This window comes from Medicago truncatula, chromosome 4 (genome assembly GCF_003473485.1).
Source record: "Medicago truncatula cultivar Jemalong A17 chromosome 4, MtrunA17r5.0-ANR, whole genome shotgun sequence".
NCBI lineage: Eukaryota > Viridiplantae > Streptophyta > Magnoliopsida > Fabales > Fabaceae > Medicago > Medicago truncatula.
The window spans coordinates 63,161,299-63,187,618 of record NC_053045.1 but is presented as its reverse complement, the minus strand read 5'-3'; the positions used below and the strand labels follow the sequence as shown (position 1 = coordinate 63,187,618).

The following is a 26,320-nucleotide window of genomic DNA, read 5'->3' as shown; positions in this document are numbered from 1 at the left end:
ACACATTGGCAAAAATCACGAGGAATGACAATCCAAGATACTTCATGCGTAATATAATATCCCCACGTGGTTGAGAGTTCTCCAAAGAGTGGTCACTTATAGTGGCTTTCCTGAAACTTACTTTCTTAGACAAATTCAACTCCAAACCATGTGGAAACATAACAAGTATAATAAATTAAAACTATCGGTTGTTTTGAATCAATATTCTTGAATACAAGAACGTCCAAATACTCTAGCCTGCTTTCTTTTCATCTTTCATTTATTTAGAGTCAGAAAGTGTTTCACCCACTGGTACAATAACAAAATAATACAGTACAAGTAGTTTATTGGTAAGCAATTGTATCGTCGAAATTCCACCATGATTACTCAGTACCAAAAAATGCCTAAGATCAATAAAAGCTCATTTATCTAACTCGGCGTGAAGCTACAAAACTGAGATAGCCGCATTCTTTGCATTACACACAAAAAACTTCCAGGAAAAACTAGTGTGGTTTCGGCACGTAACCATCAACAGCAAAATTGCGAGTGGCAGCAGGAAGAGCTAAACGAACTCCATCAAGTTCGCGTGTAGCAATTACTTGGCAACCGAGACGTGATCTGCATAACTCTCCAAATTAGTCAACGAAGAATCTGGGAGGAACATAAATAGAACATGAAAATTAAACTCCAAGTTCCATGCATAAGAAAACTCACGTTTCACAAAGCCCAAAAGCAAGATCCAACATGTCATTTTCCTCGTCAGTAGGATCTTCTAATTTATTGTAATATTCTACATCCTGCAAGTAAGTTGAAAACAACACTTCAGGAAAATAATAAAATTAATCTCAAACGGCAATTTACTCCATATATCACCCATGTTGTACCATAACTATAACATGGCAAGTTGAACACGCAAGTGAGCCCTCACATGCTCCTGCAATAACATTAAGTAAGAAATTAAATGTTGATAGGAGAAAATTGGAGATGCAAATTGACATGAACTGATGTCTCTATCGTTAAGAAGGCAACACAATATGTATGTAGTAAGAATGAAAGATTTTACATTGACGATACCACTGTAGTTACATTGATGAAATAATATGTGTCCACAAAAACCAGAGACGTATCCACAAGAACAAGACCATCAATTTAGAGACAAAAGAGTAAAAATGGTAATAACAAAAGTTCATACCTTCAAGTTCAATGTCATTTTCATGAGCAGCTTCTAGCATAGACATTCCAATAGGGACTTTTATAAGCTTTTCCTCACCATCCTTATCAACAAAAGTGACAGATATCCTGCATAATGTTGTCTTGAAGAGTAAGGAGCATATCAGAAAAATGACAAGTAATGTTTTCTAAAATGAAGATATGGTGCCCTGATGTACTTAACCAAAAATGCTACTACTCCAATCTATATTTAACTAGTAATTTGATCAGTTACACTCACATGATGCACAACTGACATCAAATAGAATATACGAGCAAGGTACAACAATAATTGCATAATCTATCCTGAGCAAGGTTAACGTTCACAGGTCACAATCAGTGAAAAGCCAGTTGGGCATTTGATACTTACGAGGATTCTCAACATTGGACGTGAGACACGGAATGGAAATCATTTCAGACATAAGAGAAAGCAGCAAGCCAGCAACAACTTATGTTCAAATATTGATATTGTTTCCATTTTTGTTTTAAGTGTTGGATTCTAGAATCAACCCAACTCCTTCCCAGATATCATAACCCTATGGCTGAGAGGGCGGAATCTAGAAAATTGAGATGCTAACATGCATGTAATGGTAAACCAGAGTGTCAGACCCCAATACTTGTGTGACAAAACATTCCTAGCATTTACAGTTATCGAACAACTTCATAGTTCATAACGCTGTTATCAAGTCTTTCATGTTTGTTGAGACTTGGTATTGAATATGCTTTATGATGAACTCATCTTTGGTGTGTCAAAAATAAATTTACCATGCTGTAAATCTTTGCAATGGCTTTTGTTAAGTGTTACTGTGCCGGTAACCTCAAAAAATTCAATGGACAAATTACTGATCTAGATTATCAACATTGCTTCCGCATCCAAAACTGTAAGTTGTAAAATATGCACACAACCGTAATTGTGTTTTTGAATGCTGACATATTTGCAGAAGTATAATATACTCCCACAGAATCTGTCATCTCAACCAAAAAGAAAACTTACGTTTCAATTTCTTCGCTCCCATCCTCAGCAGTGTTGTTAGAAGTCGTTGTAGATAGGAAATTATGCTTTTTAAACATGGCTCCTTTGTATAAATTAAACAATGAACTCTGCTGAAACTGTAAAAACATAATACACAAAATATTACACGAGTGAAACAGGATTAAGCATGAATGAATATCATAAGAAAGTAAAGGTTTATTAGATCTATTTTCTAGTAATCCAAAGCATACGCAATCATGCATATCTATCTACATTTTCTAAAATTTAAGCATACCAAACATTTTCCAACCAAATTGTCATTATTAAAATGTCTATAAACAACAACAACAACAACCAAGCCTTATCCCACTAAGTGGGGTCGGCTACATGGATCAAATTACGTCATAATGATCTATCATAAACCATATTTCGGTCCAACTCATTAATCTCTAAATCTTTCTTAATATTACCGGACTGGAAAGAAACAAGAGAGGATTGCGGAAAATAGTGGTTTGTTAAAATTCCACTAAGCTATAGCTTCACAATAGCCACTATTTGGCAACAATATTTGGAATAGTTAAACTACAATTGCAGGATACTAACCGAAGGTTGAAGGCAATCATAATGATTAGGGGTGGTTCGAGAATATCCAGCTCTACACATGGATGTATAATAATTCCCTGTGAAAAAGAAAGAAAGAAAGATGAAAAATGAATTAAGGTCATTAACTAATTAACAAAATGAAATAGTAGAAGTAATTATTACTTGTAGAGAAGTGTTTAGCGATGGAAATTGCTGCTCTAGCTAGTCGTCGTGAATTGAGGTTTAGCATAGTGGCTGGGTTTAGATGTGCGCTTCACAAAAGCCTAATTTTGATTGCTATGAAAGGAAATATCTTCTCTTCGGAACAAAAAAGCTGCTATTTGTTATTTGCTTCCTTCCTGTAACGGCGAAGAGGAACAAATAACACTGCTGATTTTTTCTTCTTCTTTCTTTTCTTTCAAGATTGCATTGTAAATTGTAATGAAATGACAAAGCCATATAATTTCATGGGCCCAAACAGACTGGTCCAGCAAAACTTAGAAATACAAAAGAAAAGATAATTTGATACTCCCAAAACATGAAATTACCTAAAATACCATTTATTCCCTCATAAAGACCAAATATTCGGATTTTTTGTCTTTTCAAATTACCAGATCTTTCCAAAAATATAAGATATGTTATGAATATTCATACAAGAAGTTTTGTTTTCGAAAAAATATGGCAAAAATAAATTTGACAAATAAAATCTGTCACTAGAAGTCAATATTTTCTGTTGATAGATGAAATGACAACATTCATTGAAAACTCAAGTATATAAGTGGATGAGTTAAAGTTGAAACTCTGATCACATCGTTCGCCCATCAATTTTGACATTTATGGACGCTGGAGGTCAATTTTTATAGACGATGAATGTGAATATTGGGCAGTACACTAAAATTGACTTCAAGTGATTGATTTTGTCCTTCACTAAAAAGTTATAGTTTCTTTTGTACATACCACTTTCACTTTTGTGTATGTTTTGTATAAATTTTTATACAAAATTAAATGTATACCTATTAGACCATCTTAAGAAATTGTAAAAGCATTTCATAAAAAATTACGGTTATTTTATCTCTTCCAATAAAGTACAGAAAGAAAGTTATCTACCAAAAAATAATGCAAAAAATTGTGTTTTAAATATATTAGTATAAGAGAAGAGTTTATATGTGAGAAAAAACTTTTAATTCAAACTAAAACTATTGGGAAATTCAATTTTATAAATCACCACCAGGGGTATTGGAAGATGTTCCTAATATTATTATGATTCTAGCTGATTATATGGCTGGCAAATATTAGTTTAGATTTTGTTCTTTAGGATACTTACTTCCACAAAAAATATGTTTTATGGTTTATTGAGAATCATAAGTTCAATGAATTTATATTAGAAGTCGCCTAATCGTGAATTTGTTTATTTTTGAGCTATCGCCACGACTCTCAAGATACACAAGCATGTTTGAATATGGATTCTTTGTAGTGGTAATAATACAAATACTACAACGTAGTTATATGCTGTAACCAATTTTGGACATTCATTTGAGATTAAGCTGCTAAAATTACACATTAACTAAAGTAATATTAATCGATAGTCACAGTGACTTGTTCTTGTTCTGAACAATAAGCAATTTTGTACACAATAAGCAAATTCTGAACAATAAGCAATTATCATAAACAATTCCAATATGTTGTTGGTTCTATAGTGTTCACAATCAATTCCAATATGTGACATGTACTGTTTGCTAAAAAGTATAGACAAGAAGAACATCGTATCGTGTCTGTCCAACAGGTTAAAAGTAAAAATAAAACATTGCACCATAATCCACAATGGTACAAGTCCAATTCCCAATTCCCAATTCCAAAATTCTGAAACCCTAAAACAATTCCCAATCCTAAAACCCTAAAACAAGAAATTGGAGATGGAAGGAGAAATTAGAAAATGAATTGGCTTACCTTGGCTTAGAGTGAGTGAGAGCTCAACGGCATTTCTGAGAGAGAGTGACGACTCGACTAGTGAGAAGAAGAAGAGGCGTCCAATTTGTTTTGAGAAGAAGCGTGCGGTTTATTCACGTGAGAAGAGGAGAGAAGAAAATGAATATTTTTCTAAGTATTTTCTCTTACACCCAAGTACTTAAAATTTTATAATAATTTTTTTTTCACAATTTTTTTTTATAATAATACTAAAATTACTCTCATATAAATTTTCTTAAAACTTTCATCCTCTTTTACCCACAAACAATTATGAATTATGAATGTTCAATCAATCTCAATGAAAGATTATAGACTTTAATCCATACTCTATTACATGTAGATAGGTGATATTTTTGAACAATATTATTTGGGCTCTGGTGGCAATGAGCTCCTTCCAAAGACGTATCTGGGAAATACCGAATTCGATTCGCAGGGGAAACAACGCTTGACCATTGCGCATGCCTCTACGCACAAGTCGGATTAGTCGCCCAATTGATGGGTCGGAAACCAATGCAAAAGCAAAAAAAAAAAAGATAAGTGATATTTTTTACTCAATGAAATATTATTTTTTTCAATCCTTCAACAAAAAAAAATCCGCAAGTAATCTAATATTATCTATGTTATCATTATTGGCAAAACAAATCCGCCAATAATTCAAGGCAGGTTGGTCATTAACGATACTCGTGGATTTTTTTGCTAGTAATATTAATACTAATACAATTATTATTATTATTATTATTTTGTGTGTAATTTTCTGAATTATTGAGGATTTATTCCGTCATTAATATTATTGAGAGTTTTTTCTGAATTATTGAGGATCTAAATCCGTCCGTAATACAATTTTGAATTTGTCACTAATTAAAGAAATTCTTGTAGTGTTTCTCCATTTTCAACCTCTATCATTAAAATACAACATTTCACTTGAGAGAAATCTGAATGGTGAGAATCCAAATCCCCCAATGAGTAGGTCTCTTGACTGAAAACCATGTAAATTTTGTGTTGGCTTATTCTTTTTCCATTCTTTATTGCCATTATTTTGTTGGTTAATTGCCTTGTTGTGTCAGAATTTTGTTGATTTGATTTGGTTCCAAATATTCATGAAACCAATAACACCTTTATTTAACAGTTCCAGCCATATATGATCAACTAACACCTTTATTGATATTTTTCAAGAGATCATAAGATTATATAGATGAGATCCTGTCAATTTTATCAAAGAGAAATAACAAAACTTTTACATATATAGCTGAGAAGGCTTTGCATTGAATTTGTCTCATGTACTTTGCACCAGTTTTTGTACCCCAGTGAATTCAGTTTGTTTATAATTCACAATGAATTGCTTGTACCAGCTTGCTGATAACCTTGGAGTTCTCTTCAGTGTAGCATAATCCACATGGTGGAATCCATATCTTACTGTGTATCCATATATCCACTCAAAGTTATCAAGCAAGGACCATGCAAAGTATCCCCTCACATCTGCTCCTTTCCTAAAACAACAGAGACGGTTGGACAAATTTATTTCATTCTCATAATGTTTGATTAATGTCAAAACAAACAATTACAAAGGTGTTCCAAAATTTGATTAGATAAAATTATAATAAGATGCCAGAGTAACAAAATTGATAACAATTACCTTATTGCTGTTGACAAGGCCTCTATGTGACTTTTCATGTACTTTATTCTCTTAAAATCATTAAGTTGATCTTCCAAAGTGAGATTTTGATCATCTTGTTGGCCATACCCTATAAAATATTTAGATTCATAACAAATGTATATAAATTATTGTGACTAATAAAGTATTAGAAAAATGTAAATACAATCACTCTAACATTCTTTTTCAAACACTTCATCTTTTAATTGGTAGAGTTCTCGTCACTTTATGTCAAATACATTTTCCAAATTTTAGAGACATACACGAATTTCACTCGATGAAATAGGAGTGTATAAAAAGAGTGTTATAATGAATGTTGGTGGCGCTAATCAAAACATCAATAGGCCTTGCTTGCTTACCATTTTCAGTTATGAACATTGGAGTATTGTTGTACCTATCTTTCACATATGTAACAGTTTTCTCCATGCCTTGTGGATAAATGTTAAACCAGGTAAATGGAGTCTGTAACATGACATAAAAAGCTTCAGAAAAATTATTGGCGACTCTTGAGGAAAAAGGTGATAATGGAGCACACTATAATAAGTTTGAAGGATTCTTACAGCTTCTCCTATGGAGACACCATTTCTGTATCCACTTGTCATGTATGAACCTTCTGTTCTTGAAGTCCCAGATCTAGAATCACACTTGGTGTATATGCAATCTTGGACATAGAAAGATGTGTAGTAATTGATGCCAATAAAATCCAATCCTTTCATGAGTTTCTTTTTTTCATTGGAAGAAAATTTAGGTAAGAGGCTTCCAAGAACGTTCTCCATCTCTTTAGGGTATTTACCAAATATGATTGGGTCCAAAATCCTGTATTTTTATTTGAGTATATTTACACTATGAGGCTCTCATCTTTATACTTTGAGTGAATCAATAGAAAAAGCTACTATATTAGTATTTAAAGGAGAATTATACCAATTGAAGGTGAATGATCTTGCTCTTTCAGCAGCCAATTTGTCAGCATTAGAGTTGCTCATTGGTTCATACCATTCATGTGAAATCACTATTCCAATTCTTCCTTTCTGCTCAGCCTGATATGTTTCACTTTTAAAATACGATGTTTTACAATCAAATCAATCAAATAACTATAATTCGTATGATTTGAGAAATCTATCAAGTCGATCAGCAAGAAAATACAAGTTGACATTGGTAATAATTTGATAAAATAGAAATGATTGGATGTACCACATGCATTGGCATCGTGTTAGGCACCCGATACACATTCAATCTAAAGTGTCAATGTCGTACATATATGAAAACCAAAAACAAGAAATATTACCTGGTATTTGGTTCTATAGATATCAACTGCAGCTGCATGTGACAGGATAATATTATGGGCTGCTACAAAGGGCTCCTTTTCAGAATCTCCTTCGTTGCAGGTTACAATTGCCAATGAACCAGAGCAACGACGTGGAGGAAACAGACCGGAACGGTATCCGAGTGATGCTAGGTAATTTGGTTCGTTGAATGTGATCCAGAACTTTACTCTATCACCAAATGTTTTAAAACATAGGTCCGCATAAAATGCAAAATCATCCCTGCTCGTCGAACATAAAAGAAAAAACATGATCTTTAATTATGAGTTTGTATGGTTAATTTGTGATTGAAGACTCTTCAGGTAAATTTGAAAAACTGGTAGCTTACTGTGATTGGGGACTTAGCAACCCCCCATATCTGTCTTCTAGTTCTTGTGGGATGTCATAGTGACTTAGAGTAACAAAGGGTTGGATACCTGATCAAGAAAAAGAAAACCAATGTTGAACACGTGTGAATTGGACACCTCTCCCAACAACAAAGATTTAGAACTTGGGTTCGCTATGTTATAGAAATCTAGGTAGGTGGTTACCTTTGAGCATCAAGGCATCAAGTAGTTTGTTATAGAAGTCTATACCAGCCCAATTGACCTCTCCAAATCTACCCTCTGTTCACAATCATATACAAAAAATCCATATTATTACAACTAATAACATTTCTTGAAATATTATTATTAATTTCACAAAGATTTTGATAATGCAAGCTTGAAGCGTACTTGGTAGAATTCTTGCCCATGATATGGAGAGCCGGTGGCTATTTACTTCCAAATCTTCCAATAGATTTATATCCTCCTGGGTTTGATCCACATTGAAATTATGAAAACTCTATTTGATTTTGTCTTGTACACCAAATTCAAATGCACAAGACCAAAATTGTGTCCTTGTTAAAATTTAATAAATTAGATTTGAAACGGAATGTGTTGTTTTAGTTAGTGAAAGACGGTGTTAAACAATTTAATAATTGATTTAATTCTTAATTATTGTGAAAAAAAATGAACCTCCAAGTATGGGCTGTGTTTGGTAACACAAAAAAACTAGCTTATAGCTTGTTGGATTAGCTTATAAGCTCGTTAGATGAAAACGTGGTGTGTTTGGTAACAGGCTTTTTTCATGAGCTTATAGCGTTTTTTGAAAAGCTATTTCAAATAGCTTTTTAACTTATAGCTGATAGCTTTTTATATTTTCTTTCAACTTTAACCCTATTAATTTAAATTAATTATTTTTTAATTAAACAACTACTCATTTTCATCTTTATAACCGCCCCATTTTGTCCCTTAAAAAAATGTCACGTTGTTTTTTTTAAAGAGCACTTTATATATATATATATATATATATATATATATATATATATATATATATGAGTCAGATCCGTTGACACCAGGTGTCAACGGATTCGTTGACACTAAATCTTAACCGTTTATTTTATTTAAAGAATGGATGATAACTTTCCAAATTGTATTTATTGTGTATCCTCTTTTTCAATCACACACTATTATTGTATTCAATGATTAAAAACCCCAATCATGATCCTGCTTATTCTCTTGTTTGCAAAGTGAATATGATATTCATGAATCTTCTTGATCTTTTGCCCTCTCACATCTTGTGATTAATTTCGATTTGTGCTTCATTTTTTTCTAATAATGTTGCCGTCTATATCTAATTCTTTAGAGATGTCATGGCAAAATTGGATCAATTATTGTTGTGATAATTCATGAATTTAATTTCACAACAATGATGCAGTTCGATTAACTCACATACTTTTTTATTCCAATTTCAAGAATTTAATTCAGGTGCTTAATCTCATATTTTTGTTACGGTTTGAATTGGAAATATACGGTGAAATATGATTTGGAAGGGATGATCCCAAACTCATATTCTTGTGAAGGAATAAAAAAGGGTTTATGTCAAAAAAAATTACATAAAACAATTTAACCACCACGAACCAATTCTTTTGAAAGATAACATGGTGTTGGTACATGATATATCATTGAGAAGAAGATAGGTATAGTTTAGGAAACAAGATGATTTTTAGGAAAGGAGATATGAAATACTAAGTGCTCACATTAAGATTTTGATCAATAATTATTGACCTTTAGATTAAAAGAAATGAACGTTTAAGATTTGGTGTCAACGAATCCGTTGACATCTGGTGTCAATGGATCCTATCTCTATATATATATAGGGCATATCAAGTGAAAGGACCTTTTAAAATGAGAGATGAGAGGGTTAGATCCTGACCCTTGAACTAATCTTTATTGTGTTATTTCATTTTAACAACCGCATGATACTCAACCTCATTTCCTTCTTCATCTTTTCCTTTCTTCTTCATTGGCTTTTCTAATTCTTGACAAAACTTTTCGTGAACCCATATCTGTGTCTTCTCTCTCAATACAATTCTATTTTATTTGTTTTAAAATTGACTTCTCCACTTCCTGCTTGTGGATTGATTTCTCAGCTACATATTTTGTTAAAAGAAATTTACTTTTGAAGTTTGTTTGCCCATATGACTTTGAATCTAGCTATGAAATCAAATTGGGGATAATCGTTCTTTTACACCTCTCATCTTTTAACAATTAATTCATTGTTAAACAAACTAGGAAATTCAACCCTCTTTGAATCCTCTACTGGAAAATAACTTTGGATGCATCGGCTATTCAAAATTCTTCTCTCTCACAATTACTTTCTTTTTCTTATACTGTTCATATTTTCAATAAGAAATTCATTGTAAGAAATCTATGAAATTCAACATTCTTTCAATTGTCCACCGAAAAACGAAACTGCTGTCGCACAAAAGGGATCGATTCATAAAGATTTTGGAAAGAAAATTAGTTTAAAAACGACGGAAAACTAATAATTGGGTATAATTCTGGAGTGGAGATCTAGAATGAAAACAGGGAAGAAGAAGAAGAATAGTGCACATAACTAGAAGAAAGAGAGTATTTTAACAATAATTAATCTGAACCATTAATATTCATCCAAGGGTCAGGATCTAACCCTCTCATCTCTCATTTTAAAGGGTGCTCTCATTTGCTATAACTAACATGCCGGACACCACACAAAAAATAACTAATCTATTTTTTTTAAAGGAAAAAATAACTAGTCTAGTGTAAGTTGTAAAATTTTATATATTCTAACTCACATTTTGTTTCCACCTTTCTCTTATTTTTGGGATTCATAAAGCAGAGATCAAAATTGTCGGTGAATATTTTTTTAGGATTAAAGGTCGAAGAATTTTTTTATGGAGACTAAACCCAAAAGTTTGAATATTTATGGGGTCCAAAAACATATTTAACTATAATTAAAAATATTAAAAAATAAATACATTACAAAAAAATGTTTGTCTATATATATATTTTATACTTATCAGCCACTTCAACAACTAATTTTACCAAACACATTATTTTTAATAAGCAAGTTTTTCAGCTATAAGATATCAGCTATCAGTCATCAGCTAGCTTATAGCTTATTTTTACCAAACAGGGCCAGTATACCCAAAGTTATTAAAATCGGAGGATTTTGGTTTTGTCTCCCTCTTTTTTGTACTTTTTCCTTTCGTTTAATACATGTATACCGAAAGTTATTAAAACCAGAGGGTTTTGGTTTTGTCTTCCTCTTTTTTGCACTTTTCCCTTTCGTTTAATATATGTTTAGGGTATTGCGACAGCCGACAGGAGACCCCTTTGTATCTTATATTTCGCTTAAAAAAACAAGATAAAAGGATTTATCTGCAAAATTTTTAAAAAAATTAAGAGATTAAACTAACTTAAAAAGATATTAAAAAAATTAAGTTACCTTGATTGTAGGTAGGTGTACTTTCATTATCATTATTTTTTGAAAGGACCACCGCATTATTATTATTTTTTTTGAAAGGACCACCGTATTATTATTATGTTGTCCCACCCATTTTTGCCCATATCCAAAAAGATATGATGTCTCTCTCTTATTAATAAATAATAGCTTGCTCCTTTGTAAAATAAAATAAAATAAAGTAACCTGGTATCGATGATAATGGTCAACAGCGATATCCCCGTTACTTCCATCGACTATTATGCCTCTACCTGCAAGGAGACATTAATGAAACTTAAGTGGTTGAGCTAAGACACTTCAAAGAGTTCGAGAGAAAAAAATTCATGAATTCAAACTTTCACACTAACATAACGTATGTTAATAACATTTGCAGATTAAGTTATTTGTTACCTCCGTGAGTGAAGTTATCCCAATTACTTTGTCCCTTGCCATCACTGTTATAAGCACCTTCATACTGTCAAATTAAGATTAAATTAAATAGGATATAGTAATTAACAAACAATATTTTTTTTTAACATATGAATGAATTGTAGTACTGTATATGCTTTGAAGATATGTATATACCTGGTAAGAAGAAGAAGCAGTCCCAAAGAGAAAGTTAGTGGGAAATGGAGGAGAGAGATCCACTGCATTTGAGAGCAGAGGAAGAAGCAGCAATATCTCCAGAAACAGAGTTGTCATTGACAACAACGTGGAAACCCCCATTTCCTGTTTGGCCTCAGTCATGCAGCAATATATATATATATACACTGCTATTAATTAATTTGTCACGTGGACCACGCTTAATTTTTTTATATTATTTACTCATTGACCAAATTAATGTGCTATGGAGACTCTCACATTTGAGGTCTTATACGATCTAAAAGGGTCTCATCCATAACAAAAACAACTCAAATAATGATTATTTTATTGAAAATTGGTGTGGGTTCCACTTAAGATTAAGGTCTTAAGTGAGACCCCGGGTCTTAAGAGACCCTCATTATTTTCCCCACAATTGGAGTACCTATTAGGTACCGGATCTTAAATGGTAAAGATCCTACAAATGTGGATGCTAAGTATTCGTTGAGAGTCTTGAGGTACGCTGATCTTGATGGGGTTAAGATGCCATCCGCTTACAATTTTTTCAATTTGTTTTGTTTAAAGAGATAAAGACACATAAAAAGTAAAAAATAATTAAGACAAATGTTAACTTGTGCCATCAATGGCACATGTTAAGATACTCATTATAGAAATAAACATATCAAAATGCGTGCATTCAACTTCTTAAAAGTTGTAATATTGCGTTTTTCCAATGCAAAATTGCTCTTTTTAGGTTGCTTAACATGTGCCCTAATGACACAAGTTAACATGACTCAATAATTAATGATGGTAGGACGCACTTAAAAGATAAAACCCACTACTTATTATTATTATTTTTTTATGTCTATCTCTTTCCAAATTGCAACTTCCATTTATTTTTATAAATGGAGAGGATCTTTACCCATCTTGAAAAGTTTACGAAACTTAACTCAACTAAACTTTATAGAAAGAAAAAAGTAAATGAAATTGTTAATGAATGTCTTATGTATAAACGTTCTCATTGAGTTTCTATGAAGATTGAGCAAGGCGACATAAGTTTAATTAATGTTTCTCTTATGCTACGGGTTGGTTCGATTGGTAAAATAAAAATTGCAAACTTAATCAAACCATATGGTTGAATAAAAAAAAATGATCCGAATACATCATAACCAAATGTGGTTTTTGCAGTTTTAGTTTGAATTGGTTCGATTTGTGGTTTTTCTATTAGATTGATTCGATTTTGAACACCTCTAACTTTATGCATTGTTTAATGAATCAAAAGGGTAATTTTTGTAAAGAAAATAATGTAATTTTTTATTGGCAAAATTACAATTTTAGTCACTTAACTTAATTTTAAGTAACAATTTGACCCTTTACTTTTTTCATTTCAATTTTGTCCTTTTGGTCCATTTACATATGAATTTTCAAGCTTCAAATTTATGGTTTTATTTTCTTATAATATTTCAATTTTTTAATTTATGGTCTCCATCTATGTTTGAATAAGAATATTATATTTGAAACTTGAAAATCCATATGAACATGGATCAAAAGGACAAAATAAAAATAAAAAAAGACCAAACTATTACATGAAATTAAATTAAAGGACTAAAAGTTCAATTTTGTCTTTTTTATTTTGACGATTTTTTGACTTAATTCTTTTATTTTTTTCAAATTTTTTGACTTATGTTTTAGATGGAATAACCAATGAATTTCGTTCAATATTTGAACTCATAGTTTTTTTTTTTTTATTTTTTTTTTTTATAGAAAACGTGAGTATTTTAAACATTTTTTTTTTGTATAAATTACAGTTTTGAAGTAATGGTTTTTTCAACAAAAGTAAAGAGTTTTAAAGTAATGTAACATCATTCATTTTAACACATTATTTTTAATATTATATCTTTTATTAGATAAAATATATTTGGGTCACACCTATTTTTGGAATAGATCCAACATAAAGCGGCTAAATCTATATATATTTTAGGAACTTCTATAGTACATTCATAAAGTGAGGTGTAACGGTACTCCTGTTTCATAATTTTATAAATTAACGATCATTTTTTATGTAATAAATAGCTCTTTGTCAATAGTTATATTTTATAGAACATCATTTCATAAAAAAAAAAATCATCATTTCATTGTTTATAACAATCATAGTAATTTTTTTTTTACATATTATCGTAAAAAATAATGAATGTTCTCAATTATGAGCAATAAAAATTCAAAAAATAATAATTTTATTTTGTTGACATTTTTTATGAATAAGATTTAGGTATTATAATTATAAATGATAAAAAATAATATTTTTCTTCAAAAAACAACTCATTTAATTATTAATTTAAAGAGTGAATATACCAGTACACTCAAATATATTAGGTGTACCATAGAATTTACCATATATTTTATCAAATAAGAGTCTTAAAGATTTATAGAGGGAAGCTTTTGAAAATATCTATAGGTACTAATCTCAAAAGTTTATACTCGCTCATTTATTATAAACTCATTTTAATTTTTCCACGTCTATTAAAGTGGTTAGTGAATTTAACGTATCTATTTTATATGTTGATTTTTCAAAAATATCATTTCTATATCAATGTGAAACTTTAATTTTTTTAATTTTAAAATAAATTAATAATATTAATAAGGAAAATTCTACGATGAAGTCATGATAATGACTTTTTTGGTGAAGTTAAATGGCCAATCATTGTACATTTGCGTATTTAATCCATGTCATGTCAGGTTATATGATGTATTGCACATTTGTCCATAATGTGTGTCTTTATATCTTTACTTATTGCAATTGTGTCCCTGATTAAATCAAAATTAAATATAGATTCTTATTTGTGTACTAAGATTGAAATTCCCCCTAATATTTTGTAGGTTTAATTACACTTTTGGTCCTCGTGTTTTGGCCTACTCACGAAACTGATCATGCCCTTTTAAAATAGAACAAAACGGTCCTTCAAGTATCATTTTGTTGCATTTTTCGTCCTAACCCCCATTTTATTCTCTAAAAACGCAAAGAAATGATAGTTTTAGACCTACCACCTATGCTCAACTATGAAATAAACAAGGAATAAAGCATGTGGGTACAAAGAATCCACTTTATTTAATACACTAACCAAAAAAACCCTAATTTCTAAGATATGTTTCAAATTAGGTTTTTTTGGTTAGTGTGCTGAATAAAATAGATTCCTTGTGCCCACATGTTTTATTCCTTGTTGATTTCATGGTTGAGCATAAGGGTAGGTCTAAAACCGCCTAAAACTGTCATTTCTCTACATTTCTGGAGTTTGAAAATAGGAGGTAGGACGAAAAATGCAACAAAAATGATAATTGAAGGACCGTTTTGTTCTGTTTTAAAAGGGTAGGACTAGTTTCGTGAGTAGGCCAATACACGAGGACCAAAAGTGTAATTAAACCTATTTTGTATGAGGACTGATTTGTAATAAAGTAAAAGTTAGTTTTAGAGTGGTCGACCAACAAAATAATTTTACCAAAAAAGTCAGTTAGTTTTCTGACCGCACCGTAGAAACCCTGTTAATAAGGGGTATGTTTGAAAAGAAAAAGTAATGAATACACTCAGAAAATTGCATATGACTTATATTTTAATTAGCGCACACAAATTCTTCAAAGATGCTTATAATTAAAGATGGAAGGTTTAATATTTTTGGGACGGAAGTCACACTCTTGTTGTCAACAAGAAAAAGAAATGAAGAGAGAATAAATTAAGGTTGTTGTGAATGAAACGTTGGTGTCAAGGGACAATGACACAAGTTAATCCAAGTTTTTCATTCTACCCTCTGAGCCTACGGTTCTAAGCATATTTGCCTTGAATTGTTTGTTCCAGTTTCTCGTATCCATGTCATGTTCAGGAATAATGCTCTCAGTTTTATGCTTTTCAATGAAATGTTTGTACCAACTAGCTGACAATTTTGGAGTTCTCTTCTGTGTAGCAAAATCAACATGGTAAAGTCCAAATCTCACTGTAAAACCATATAGCCACTCAAAGTTGTCAAGCAAGGACCAGGCAAAGTATCCTCTAACATCTGCTCCTTCCCTATAGCCACATAACCAACACAAATACTCAGCTATTTTACTCGTGTCTAAGAATATGTATGTATGTATGTATGTATGTATGTATGTATAAGCAAGAAGAATTGAGGGTCTTTCAACTTTCAAACACTATTGAACTAGTCTCATACATTATCAATATTTCAAAATTATCCCTCAAATTACAAAATGTTAATCAAATGCATCCCTCCATTGCTATTTACGGGACTATAGTAATATTAAGTGCAACTTGGACAGATGGATAATATTTTTGCAATTTCAATGATCATTTTGAAATATCGATAACGTTGAAGACTAAGTTGATACATGCTTACAATTTCTGGAACAAAACTGGATGTTTACTCGGTTTTTGTGGACTCTTACCTTATTGATTCCCCCAGATTATTTAAGTGACCAGACATGTAGTTTATTCTTTTAATATCATTAAGATATTCTTCCTTTGTGTTATTTGGATCATAAAAATTGCCATATCCTACAAAAACATTCGAATAGAGTCCGTCAAAGATTAAAAATGGTTGAAATTCAATGAAAATGGTTCAACTTCAGTGTTTCTTCGCTTACCATTCTCAGTAATGAACATTGGAGTGTTATTGTACCTGTCCTTCACATAGGTAAGAGTTTTCTTCATGCCTTGTGGGTAAACATTGAGAAAATCAAACGGAGTCTGCACATACAAGTTTTAGGATTGGGTTGGTCATACAAAGTAAACATAAATGATAGTACCCTAATGGAAGTAAAAACTGCTTTTTTAAACGGTGAATTAGAAGAAGAAATCTACATGGACCAACCTGAAGGTTTCGTAATCCATGGACAAGAGAACAAAGTTTGTAAGTTAGACAAATATTTGTATGGTCTAAAACAAGCACCGAAACAATGGCATGAGAAATTTGACAATCTTATGATTGAAAGCGACAAGTGTATTTATTCCAAGTACGAAAATAACACTTGCACGATCATATGTCTATACGTAGACGACTTACTCATATTTGGTTCAAACCTCAATGCCATTACAGATGTGAAATCATTGTTGTGCCACAACTTTGATATGAAAGACCTAGGAGAGGCAGATGTAATTCTTGGAATCAAGATTACTAGAACTGATAATGGAATTTCCTTGAATCAATCTCACTATGTTGAGAAGATCTTAAGGAAATATAATTACTTCGATTGTAAACCTGCGAGCACACCTTGTGACCCAAGTGTGAAGCTATTTAAGAACACTGGAGATAGTGTTAGACAAACTGAATATGCGAGCATCATTGACAGTCTCAGATATGCCACTGATTGTACTAAACCCGACATCGGCTACGCCGTGGGACTACTATGCAAGTTTACGAGCAGGCCAAGCATGGAGCATTGACAAGCTATTGAAAGAGTCATGAGATATTTGAAGAAGACCATGACTATAGGACTGCATTATCAGAGATATCCTGCAGTGCTTGAAGGATACAATGACGCAGATTGGAACACCTTATCAGATGATTCCAAAGCGACCAGTGGCTATATATTTAGCATTGCTGGAGGAGCTGTTTCCTAGAAATCCAAGAAACAGACCATTCTGGCTCAGTCCACAATGGAATCTGAGATGATAGTACTAGCTGCTGCTAGTGAAGAAGCAAGTTGGCTAAGATGCTTGCTATCTGAAATCCCTTTATGGGAGAGACCGTTACCAGCTGTGTTAATTCATTGTGATAGTACCGCGGCTATCACAAAGATTGAGAATCGTTATTACAATGGTAAGAGACGACAGATAAGACGAAAACACAGCACGATAAGAGAATATCTTTCGAACGGAACGGTAAGAGTAGATTTCGTACGAACAAATGAAAACTTAGCCGATCCTTTGACGAAAGGACTAAACAGAGAGAAAGTCGCAAATACATCCATTAGGATGGGACTAATGCCTATTGATCATAAGTGATGGAAACCCGACCTATATGACTGGAGATCCCAAAAACTAGGTTCAATGGGTAATAACAAATCACAAGTGATAAAACATGCTATGAGAACGCATGATCCTGCAGTGACCGAAAGTTGAGATAATAGAAACTCTTAATGAGATCTATACTCCTTATGGAGTGAAGTACATAGCTACAGGAGTACTTCTGATAGACTCACCTATACGCATGTAGAACTGAGGTCGGTTCTTATGGAATTCTGAGGCAGAATTCCTAGAGCATTCGTTAAAACTGGGATAGACGTGCAAGACCATTAACGCACGGGCTTTTTAGAAAACACCTAAGAAAAGGTTGTGTGGGTCCTATGTCTAAGATTGAGTTCAATGCTGTAAGCAACTCTTGTTAATCGGAATACTACTCACTATGCAAAGGTTCAAGTTGTTGGCGAAACCTTTGTTTACTAGCAATCTTTAAGAAACGTTTAAAACGTAACTTTCGAAACCAATTTTGAATTCAAGTGGGGGATTGTTGGAACACTAGTGTATAATGAAAAAAACTTGGAGTATACTAGTGAGTTTGTGGAGCCTTTGGAATGTAAACACAAGGATGGAGAAACTAGTGTAAAGTGTGAATTGAAAATTTTATGTCCCACATCGGATAGATCACACACTCTAGTAGAAATCCTCCTTATAAATTGAAAGCTCGGGAATAGTATTCTTCACTTCAAAACTGAGAATCGAATACTCTTCTCTGGTTTTCTCTCCTCTCTTCTCCCTCCCGCGGTTTGTGTTGACGAACCGTTCTTTCTTTTCTCCTTCTTTGGTTTATCGAGTGGTTTACGTACCATATTAGAGTGGTTTTTCGAAAACCATATTGAGGTGTTATTCTCGAGCGATTTCTGGCAGTGCAGCCTTTAATCGTACAGTTAGAATCTGGGCTGTTTTATCCTGGAGACGGCGCGGTTGCTAGTCTACCTTGCACAACTTAGGTAGTGCCGCGAAACGTCTTAAAGAAAGCGACCTGGTCGTGACTCACCCCGGTAATAGTTTCAAAGCTTTGTCGTAATTTTCAAATTACAAAAACAACATTTTTAAGACGTTTCGAATACGATACGATGAGTTCTGAAAAAATTACCGCGGTTTCAACTAATGACTTTAACAAACCGTTTCTGTTTGCCACTTCAAACGTTGGCAGCAAAAGATGCTGTTCTTCTTGACCACTAAAAAGGTTGCCTATGTTTTGAAGGAAGCTATGCATGTAGCACCTACGAGTTCGACTCCTGCTGGAGCGAATGATAACGGTAAGGCAGCAGACCCTACTGCTGCTGAGAAAGCTGACCCAGATAAACAGCTAGCCATAGATATTGCTCTATGGAAGGAAAATGACTACCTCTGTAAGAATTATATTCTCAATAGACCCACATACCCTCTGTATGATTATTATAGACTCTATGATACTGCTAAACAATTATGGGAAGCACAATCACATGAGCTGCAACAAATTGCTCACGAGATCATAGCTGAAGGGATGACACTTCCCGAACAGTTCCAAATAGCTGTGATTATTGATAAGCTGCCTCCTGCCTGGAAGGACTTCTCTTCGTATTGAAGAAGAAGCGAGAAAGCAGGACCAAAATGAAGAGGTGTTTGCTGTTTCTAACAACAACACTAAAAAGAAATTTGTAGGTGCTATTCTGAAGCCTGCTGGCAAACCATTTAAGAATCAGAACCGCCCTATGAATAAGAATTCCAACACCTAACCAGAAATTGCTCCCAGTCTTATTCCTATACGATTAAAGGCTGCACTACCAGAAATTGCTCGAGAATAACACCTAACCAAAGAAGGAGGAAAGAAAGAACGGTTCGTCAACACAAACCGCGGGAGGGAGTAGAGAGGAGAGAAAACAAGAGAAGAGTATTTGATTCTCAGTTTTGGAGTGAAGAATACTATACCCGAGCTCTCAATTTATAAGGAGAATTTCTACTAGAGTGTGTGATCTATCCGATGTGGGACATAAAATTTTCAATTCACACTTTACACTAGTTTCTCCATCCTTGTGTTAACATTCCAAAGGCTCCACAAACTCACTAGTATACTCCAAGTTTTTTTCATTATACATTAGTGTTCCAACATATTCGTACAACCAAATTATGTGGCTAAATTTAGACAACTGAGTATGTCCATTAACCATCTAATCAACGTAATTAGCTACTTAGATTGTTGTCACAAAAATTGTCAAATTTTAGTTCTTCAAATAACACAATTGTAAGTTAAAATGCGAGGAATGGGATCATCAAAAGGATGAAGTACTTACAAGCTCTCCAATTGGGACACCATCTTTTTGTGCAGTTTGTTGGTATAAACCCTCTGTTGCGGAGGTTCCTGGCCCAGACTCACACACTGATGATATGCAGTCTTTAACATAGTAACCTGCATAATGATTGATGCCAATGAAATCGAGTCCTCGATTCAGTTTTGCTTTGTCATTACTGGAAAATTTGGGTAACGTGCTTCCTAAAATCACCTCCATCTCTTTTGGGTACTTGCCGAAGAAGATTGGATCCAAGATCCTGCATTTTTATAGAGTTGAAATTCATGATCTGGTGGACTGTCTACGGTTAGAGAATCATGCATTGAATGCAATCACATGATTTGTACCATTTGATCAAGATTTCAGTCTCACACTCTGACTTTGGTAAATCAGGCCACAATATAAAGTCAAAGTGAGCTGCTCAATCTTGATCTGGCAGTTAAAATTGGTGAATGTGACTATGTGAGTAGAACAAATCCAAATGCAACTTTTGCATTGTAGAAGTCGAATGAGCCATGGACATTGAACAATGAGGAAATCCTACCAGTTCATGCTGAATGATTGAGCTCTTTCAGCAGCTAGTTTATCTGCTACCGAATTGCTATATGGTTCAAACCAGTCAACGTGTACGACAATGCCAATTTGTCCTCCTTGCTCGGCCTGGATGCGGCGTTAAAAGTAAATCAAGTTTACAATGTTTTGAATGAGAATTCAGTCATACATACTTTCCACTTTGATTTGTAAAACTAGAAGCATAATTATTTTTTGATTAGCTTAAATAGAAATACAATAAATTTGAGTCCCTAACGTGCTGCTACAAAGTTGTGACGTCTTTTTACTAAATTACCTGGTATCTGTTTCTATAAATATCAACTGCAGCTGCATGCGATAGGATAATATTATGGGCTGCTACAAAGGGATCCTTCTCGGAATCGCCCTCGCTACAATTTCCAAATTTGCCGGAGCAGCGGCATGGCGGGTGTTTGCCTTTTCGGTAACCTAGTGAAACTTGGAGATTTGGTTCATTGAATGTGGTCCAGTACTTAACTCTGTCACCAAAGGATTTAAAACATATGTCTGCGAATAATACAAAATCTTCCCTGCACATGTCAAAATACATTATAATGCTGGTAAAGTATGGCAAAGGAGTTGAAGTATGAGCAACTTGAATTATAGAACAAGTTGCTTACTGTGATTGGGGACTTAGCCAACCTCCATATCTGTCCTCAAGTTCTTGAGGGAAATCCAAGTGAAATAATGTAACAAACGGTTGGATCCCTGCGAATTGTATAATTACAGGTTAAGCTAATTCAACGGTTACACCTCTTGTTCGTCTCACATGCCATAGATGGAAGATTGAAACCAAACCTCTGAGTAGCAAAGCGTGAATAAGCCTATTATAGTAGTCAATACCAGCCAAGTTGACTTCTCCAAATCTACCTTCTGCTCACAGTCATTGCAAATTCTGCTTGTGAATTGACTAGAACACGCAGGTACTTAATATCTGCTAATTAGTTGAAATCACTGAGATTATGTAAAATCAAGATGCGTACTTGGTAGAATTCGTGCCCATGAAATTGAAAACCGGTAGCTGTTGACTTTGATAGCTTCCATTAAATCAACATCCTCCTTTTTTTTATACAACATTTAGAACATATATAATGGGTACAATTAGTTAAAGTAGATAAGGCACACATACTTTCTCAACAAGTCCAAAATTCTAGTATTGACACAGCACTTATTAAGGTTGTAACTTCTTAAACTAAATTGGATTTTGATTATGAGGAACTTAAAAGTATTGTGATGATAATGATAATAAAGTAACATTAGTTGAACAATATAATGTCCGAAACTATACTATACATAAACACTTGGAAATAAATAGGATGTGCAGACAATTAGATATTATGATGTGTACCAGATACCGATGATATTGATCAACAGTAACATCACCGTTACTTCCATCATGAGTACTACCTGCAAAATATATATGGTATTGAATTAAAGTATTCAAGTATGAAAAATTGATATCTAGAAGACACGGAAATGTTGTTATCATGACCTGGTTTATGAGTGAAGACATCCCAGTTGCTCAAACCTTTGCCATCACTCAAGTAAGCACCTTCATACTATAATATTAAGTTTAATAATCAGCCATGATTAATTAAAATAATGAAGATTTTAGGAGAAGAAGAAGGTAAAGAAACCTGGTAGGAAGAAGAAGCAGTGCCAAAGAGAAAGTTGGATGGAAAAGGATAATGATCAAACTCCTCTGAGAATGAGAATGCTCCAAGAGCATAGGTAGTGATTAAGAAAAAGAGTAGCAGTATCTCCATAGATACTGCTTTCTGAAAAGTAGATAACTTCAAACTAATTGATGCTCTCAACTCAATTAATGTCAAAGAAAATTTCATATTCTTAACACCATAGATACTGTTTAAATGATTGAAGACCAACTCTGCACCAACCACCGGGACCCAAAAGCCAATTCCAGTACTAATATTTCACCAAAATTTATTTCACCCAAAGGAAATGTATGATTGCACCGAAATTTCAAAAAACTGCTCACCTACGCAAATTCACTACTAATGTTAGTGGATAACGTGTCAAACAAAGTTATATTTTATTTTGTTCATTTTAGCTTTCTCTTACTTTATCCTTTTCCACTAATTATACTTGCTGTTCATTCATCAAACTTTTTCGGAGAGTAGTTAAGAAACTCATAGCTAAAAACATTCTTTTCAATCATAATCAATTAATGTATAAGAATCAATATTTTGTTTTTAGTTAATCTGTTTAGCTATTCCATACGTATCAACTTAAATCAATCATTGATTTTACATTATAATAACAATATATATATATTGATGTTATGCAGCTTATAAAATGGTAGGGCCATATAAACACTCTTATCCTATTTCTGTTGGATATACATCAATATTATATTGGTAACGAACAACCTCAATGAAATATTGTCAAAAGAAATATTCAGCCTCAACTTACAACATTTCTGAACCATTATTCTTATTTACTGCAGTACATCGTTTTAAACTTCCGATTACAGGGAAGAAACAAAATCTCATCTAGACATTAAAAATGAAAAGGAAAAAAAAAAAGTTCAAATTGAAATAACTCTATCGCCTCAAATTAAGCAGCTTGAATTTCTACTGACTCGTTAATGAATTAAATGTATAATTTTCTCAGCAACATCAATTGTGTCTTGCATATAGATATAGCAGCTTCTAAACTAGTCATTACTGTTTGGCCTGTAGAAATAATTAAAAAGTAACAAACAGATTAGTTTCGTCACAAGTATTGAGAAATATAGTTTTATTGTTGACACACGTGCGCGTGCACATGTATATATAAAATGAACGAGCATAAAAAATAGTGAATGGTTATACTTAATAAGAAAACAAAAATAGAAGGAAAAGGAATGCACCTGTGAATAGAGGAAGGTGCCGAGGATTGCAATTGCAGCACCAAGGGCATTGTTTGGCTGAATTGGTGTGTGGAAGATAATGATCGAAGAGACAATAACCGAGATTCTCTTCATCGTGTTCCCTATGCTAAATGTTAATGGAGAAATCTGATCCAGAGACATATAAGAGACTTGATTGTACAAGTGATAGAACACACTCTGTGCGGCTACCCACCTGAAAAAATTACAACCCATAAGTTCATTAGTCCAATGACAAACACTATAGAATAATTCTTGTAGCTCCTCCATAGACCCTTTTGAAGAAGCATTATCAATATTCATGGTCAAGTGTCTGTTTGGAAAAAACAACTTATGAAAGCAATTTGACTTTATCTTATTTTTGTTATAGAAATAGCTTATACATAAAAACTTATATGATTGGCGTTTATGCTATAAACTTTTATTTAAGTTGTTTATCCACAAAAAGACCTTAAAGATATAATGGATATGAAATAGCACACAGCAATGGGTTGAGATTTGTAGATTGTTATGCTTACCAGACAAAATTGGGACCAATCTGGGACACTGCTGTTTGCCAGCCAGCAGCCCACATCGTTGGGCCTTCGACAGCAATAGCAAAAGGGGTGAGAAGCAATAGAGATAATATGGAGAGACAAGCATAGTAGTTCATTCCACTAACAGACATTCCTTTCATTCCCTTCTTTGAGAATATATTCCTAAACACAAAGGCCACATTGGATATCATAGCCCCCATAAACCCTGAAACATAGATAAGATCAGTCAAACAAAATACAGATTCAGCATCCTATATCAACTCAATCTACTATGATAGAAGAACACAATCAGCATCTGAAAATCAACCATGTAAATTAAATAAGTGAATGTAGTCTTACCAATCATATTGAAATTAAGTTCTGTGACAGCAGCAAGTGCACAACCTCCAATAATTGGTAGTAGTGAAAGGTAAACTTGTAAAGGGAACGCTTCACCAAGCAAGAATTTTGATACAAGAACACTGAAAGCAGGTTCTCCACTTTTGATTATGTGTGTAAATGAAACTGCAACTTTGGACATACTCACAGTAGCCGCAACATGCCCAATTGTATGTGCCACAGCAACCTGCAGTTTAAATTCTCCATTCAGTACTAAATCAATATTTCCGTATTTCAAAAGCAAGAATCTTACTTGATGCAAAAGTCTCATATTCTAGCTTTAATATAGTCTATGTTTGGCTACAATTTCGGAGAGGAAAAAATTAATTCTAGAACTAACATAGTGTGGCACATTTAGAAGATAAATGTGTCCCTTAAGCATGTGGTCATGGTAGAGCACTTTTTAAAAGAGGTAAGCTCCCGTAGATCTCCGTATCTTGAAGGATTAGTCTCTTACTTTCTACTTGGGATACTTTGGCCAACCAATAAAAATTGATTCTAGAATTATATGATTGATTTTTATATATCTAGATATTGTCTAATAGAATTGATTATGCCTCTCAAATTAATTAGAACTCCAAGTTTTTTACCTCATTTATTTTTCAGCCTACTTTTAGCAAGAATCAAACTTACATAACCAATTCACTCAAAATCAATTTTATCACGGCAGAAACACACTTAATTCTAAAGTGAAAATTAACTGTACTCAGAAACATTCATACATATAAATAAGAATCAATTTGAAGCTTATAAAATCAATTTTATCATATGATGTGAAAAGCAATAAAATTAAGAAAAAAGAAACCAAAAGAGTTTGCATGCTTACAGGAAACAAGGCCTTCCAAAACTCCAAATTAACTTTAGGGGCTTCAGCAACCCTTGTGGCCCATGAGATTAACATGATGAGAGAACCAGCAGCAAGGGACAAAGTGGAAGTAAGCCAAGGATAAGGAAAAGCATTCAAAACCTTCTTGTTGTAAATATTGAAAACCACATTCAAAGCCCACCATGTTGCAAAATACAAACCAATTTTGAGTTTTTGAGCTGCTTGTTCTCCTGCTATGTCAATATTAATCTCCAAGGGCTGTGACCTATCTGCTTCATAGGCATGACACTCAGTTTCCCTCCTTGTGAGTTTGGTTGTTGAGAAACTGAAGTTTTCAGTGGATGATATGTAAAGAGGTTTTAGAGAAGACAAAGAGAGGTTATTTGTGTTCTTTCCAACATGCTGAACAATGGGTAATGTGCATAGTTTAGGCCTTGGAATAAAGTTTGATGAACCAAAGTTGGTAAAGGGTAATGAAGATGTATACTTGACTTGTGATATCATGATGATGATTAAACGTGCTTGGTTAATGAAGACGTTGTTTTTTGGTGTGTGTGTGTGTGTGTGTGTTATGATGATATTTATTTATGGTTTGAACTTTTAAGTATAGAAATATAGAATGTGAAAGGAAGAGTAATGTAACGATGAATGCGAGGAAGGAATATGCGAACAAAGTTGAATTGGCGGCGAGATTGGTAAACTTTGAAGTTGGTGAGGATAGGAATATGGAAGAGAAAAGTCCAAAGAGAAAACGAAAACAAGAATGACAACGGTTTTTCCTAGAAAAGGTGGTGACA

General features: G+C 33.2%; 4 protein-coding genes across 6 annotated transcripts; all 4 read right to left on the bottom strand.

Moving 5' to 3' along the window:
* Positions 1-166: 166 nt before the first annotated feature.
* LOC11438631 (2Fe-2S ferredoxin) lies at positions 167-4,849 on the bottom strand. Its single transcript, XM_003610353.4, has 8 exons — positions 4,691-4,849; positions 2,927-3,102; positions 2,765-2,841; positions 2,183-2,298; positions 1,172-1,278; positions 864-913; positions 694-776; positions 167-597 (listed from the first exon to the last, which is right to left on the bottom strand). Exons 2-8 carry the CDS (start codon positions 2,991-2,993, stop codon positions 483-485), a joined length of 615 nt encoding a protein of 204 aa, XP_003610401.1. The 5' UTR covers positions 2,994-3,102; positions 4,691-4,849; the 3' UTR covers positions 167-482.
* Positions 4,850-5,843: 994 nt separating this feature from the next.
* Positions 5,844-12,210, bottom strand: LOC11439564 (beta-glucosidase 46). Its single transcript, XM_003610352.4, has 12 exons — positions 12,050-12,210; positions 11,876-11,939; positions 11,672-11,736; positions 8,395-8,470; positions 8,212-8,286; positions 8,010-8,097; positions 7,645-7,903; positions 7,281-7,396; positions 6,920-7,175; positions 6,719-6,821; positions 6,342-6,450; positions 5,844-6,195 (listed from the first exon to the last, which is right to left on the bottom strand). Exons 1-12 carry the CDS (start codon positions 12,188-12,190, stop codon positions 5,982-5,984), a joined length of 1,566 nt encoding a protein of 521 aa, XP_003610400.3. The 5' UTR covers positions 12,191-12,210; the 3' UTR covers positions 5,844-5,981.
* Positions 12,211-15,666: 3,456 nt separating this feature from the next.
* Positions 15,667-23,116, bottom strand: LOC11440095 (beta-glucosidase 46). Of its 3 annotated transcripts, none has more exons than XM_024782616.2 (13): positions 22,976-23,116; positions 22,531-22,892; positions 22,386-22,452; positions 22,242-22,300; positions 21,877-21,952; positions 21,692-21,766; positions 21,514-21,601; positions 21,171-21,423; positions 20,868-20,983; positions 20,327-20,582; positions 16,676-16,778; positions 16,478-16,586; positions 15,667-16,100 (listed from the first exon to the last, which is right to left on the bottom strand). In XM_024782616.2, exons 2-13 carry the CDS (start codon positions 22,735-22,737, stop codon positions 15,818-15,820), a joined length of 1,692 nt encoding a protein of 563 aa, XP_024638384.1. In that variant the 5' UTR covers positions 22,738-22,892; positions 22,976-23,116; the 3' UTR covers positions 15,667-15,817. The 3 variants fall into 3 exon arrangements, with proteins under 3 accessions (XP_024638384.1, XP_039689094.1, XP_039689093.1); XM_039833160.1 differs by having other exon boundaries at positions 22,531-22,671; positions 22,893-23,090; XM_039833159.1 differs by having other exon boundaries at positions 22,531-23,088.
* A 150-nt stretch (positions 23,117-23,266) lies between these two features.
* Positions 23,267-26,320, bottom strand: LOC112421318 (glucose-6-phosphate/phosphate translocator 2, chloroplastic). The gene is made up of 5 exons (XM_024782618.2): positions 25,524-26,320; positions 24,659-24,884; positions 24,302-24,524; positions 23,766-23,979; positions 23,267-23,589 (listed from the first exon to the last, which is right to left on the bottom strand). The coding sequence occupies exons 1-5, from the start codon at positions 26,025-26,027 to the stop codon at positions 23,578-23,580; spliced, it is 1,179 nt and encodes a 392-aa protein (XP_024638386.1). The 5' UTR covers positions 26,028-26,320; the 3' UTR covers positions 23,267-23,577.

Coding starts and splice junctions, on each gene's coding strand:
- LOC11438631 (XM_003610353.4), bottom strand. CDS start 2,993: ATGCTAAACCTCAATTCACGACGACTAGCTAGAGCAGCAATTTCCATC. Junction 2,842..2,926: donor CGCTAAACACTTCTCTACAA/GTAATAATTACT, acceptor TCTTTTTCACAG/GGAATTATTATACATCCATG. Junction 914..1,171: donor AAATGACATTGAACTTGAAG/GTATGAACTTTT, acceptor ATGTTATTGCAG/GAGCATGTGAGGGCTCACTT.
- LOC11439564 (XM_003610352.4), bottom strand. CDS start 12,190: ATGGGGGTTTCCACGTTGTTGTCAATGACAACTCTGTTTCTGGAGATA. Junction 11,940..12,049: donor CTGCTTCTTCTTCTTACCAG/GTATATACATAT, acceptor TTAATTTGACAG/TATGAAGGTGCTTATAACAG. Junction 6,196..6,341: donor GCCTTGTCAACAGCAATAAG/GTAATTGTTATC, acceptor CTGTTGTTTTAG/GAAAGGAGCAGATGTGAGGG.
- LOC11440095 (XM_024782616.2), bottom strand. CDS start 22,737: ATGAAATTTTCTTTGACATTAATTGAGTTGAGAGCATCAATTAGTTTG. Junction 21,953..22,241: donor ATCAATATCATCGGTATCTG/GTACACATCATA, acceptor TATAAAAAAAAG/GAGGATGTTGATTTAATGGA. Junction 20,583..20,867: donor CAATCATTCAGCATGAACTG/GTAGGATTTCCT, acceptor ATAAAAATGCAG/GATCTTGGATCCAATCTTCT.
- LOC112421318 (XM_024782618.2), bottom strand. CDS start 26,027: ATGATATCACAAGTCAAGTATACATCTTCATTACCCTTTACCAACTTT. Junction 24,885..25,523: donor TTTGGAAGGCCTTGTTTCCT/GTAAGCATGCAA, acceptor TTTAAACTGCAG/GTTGCTGTGGCACATACAAT. Junction 24,525..24,658: donor ACTTAATTTCAATATGATTG/GTAAGACTACAT, acceptor TCTATGTTTCAG/GGTTTATGGGGGCTATGATA.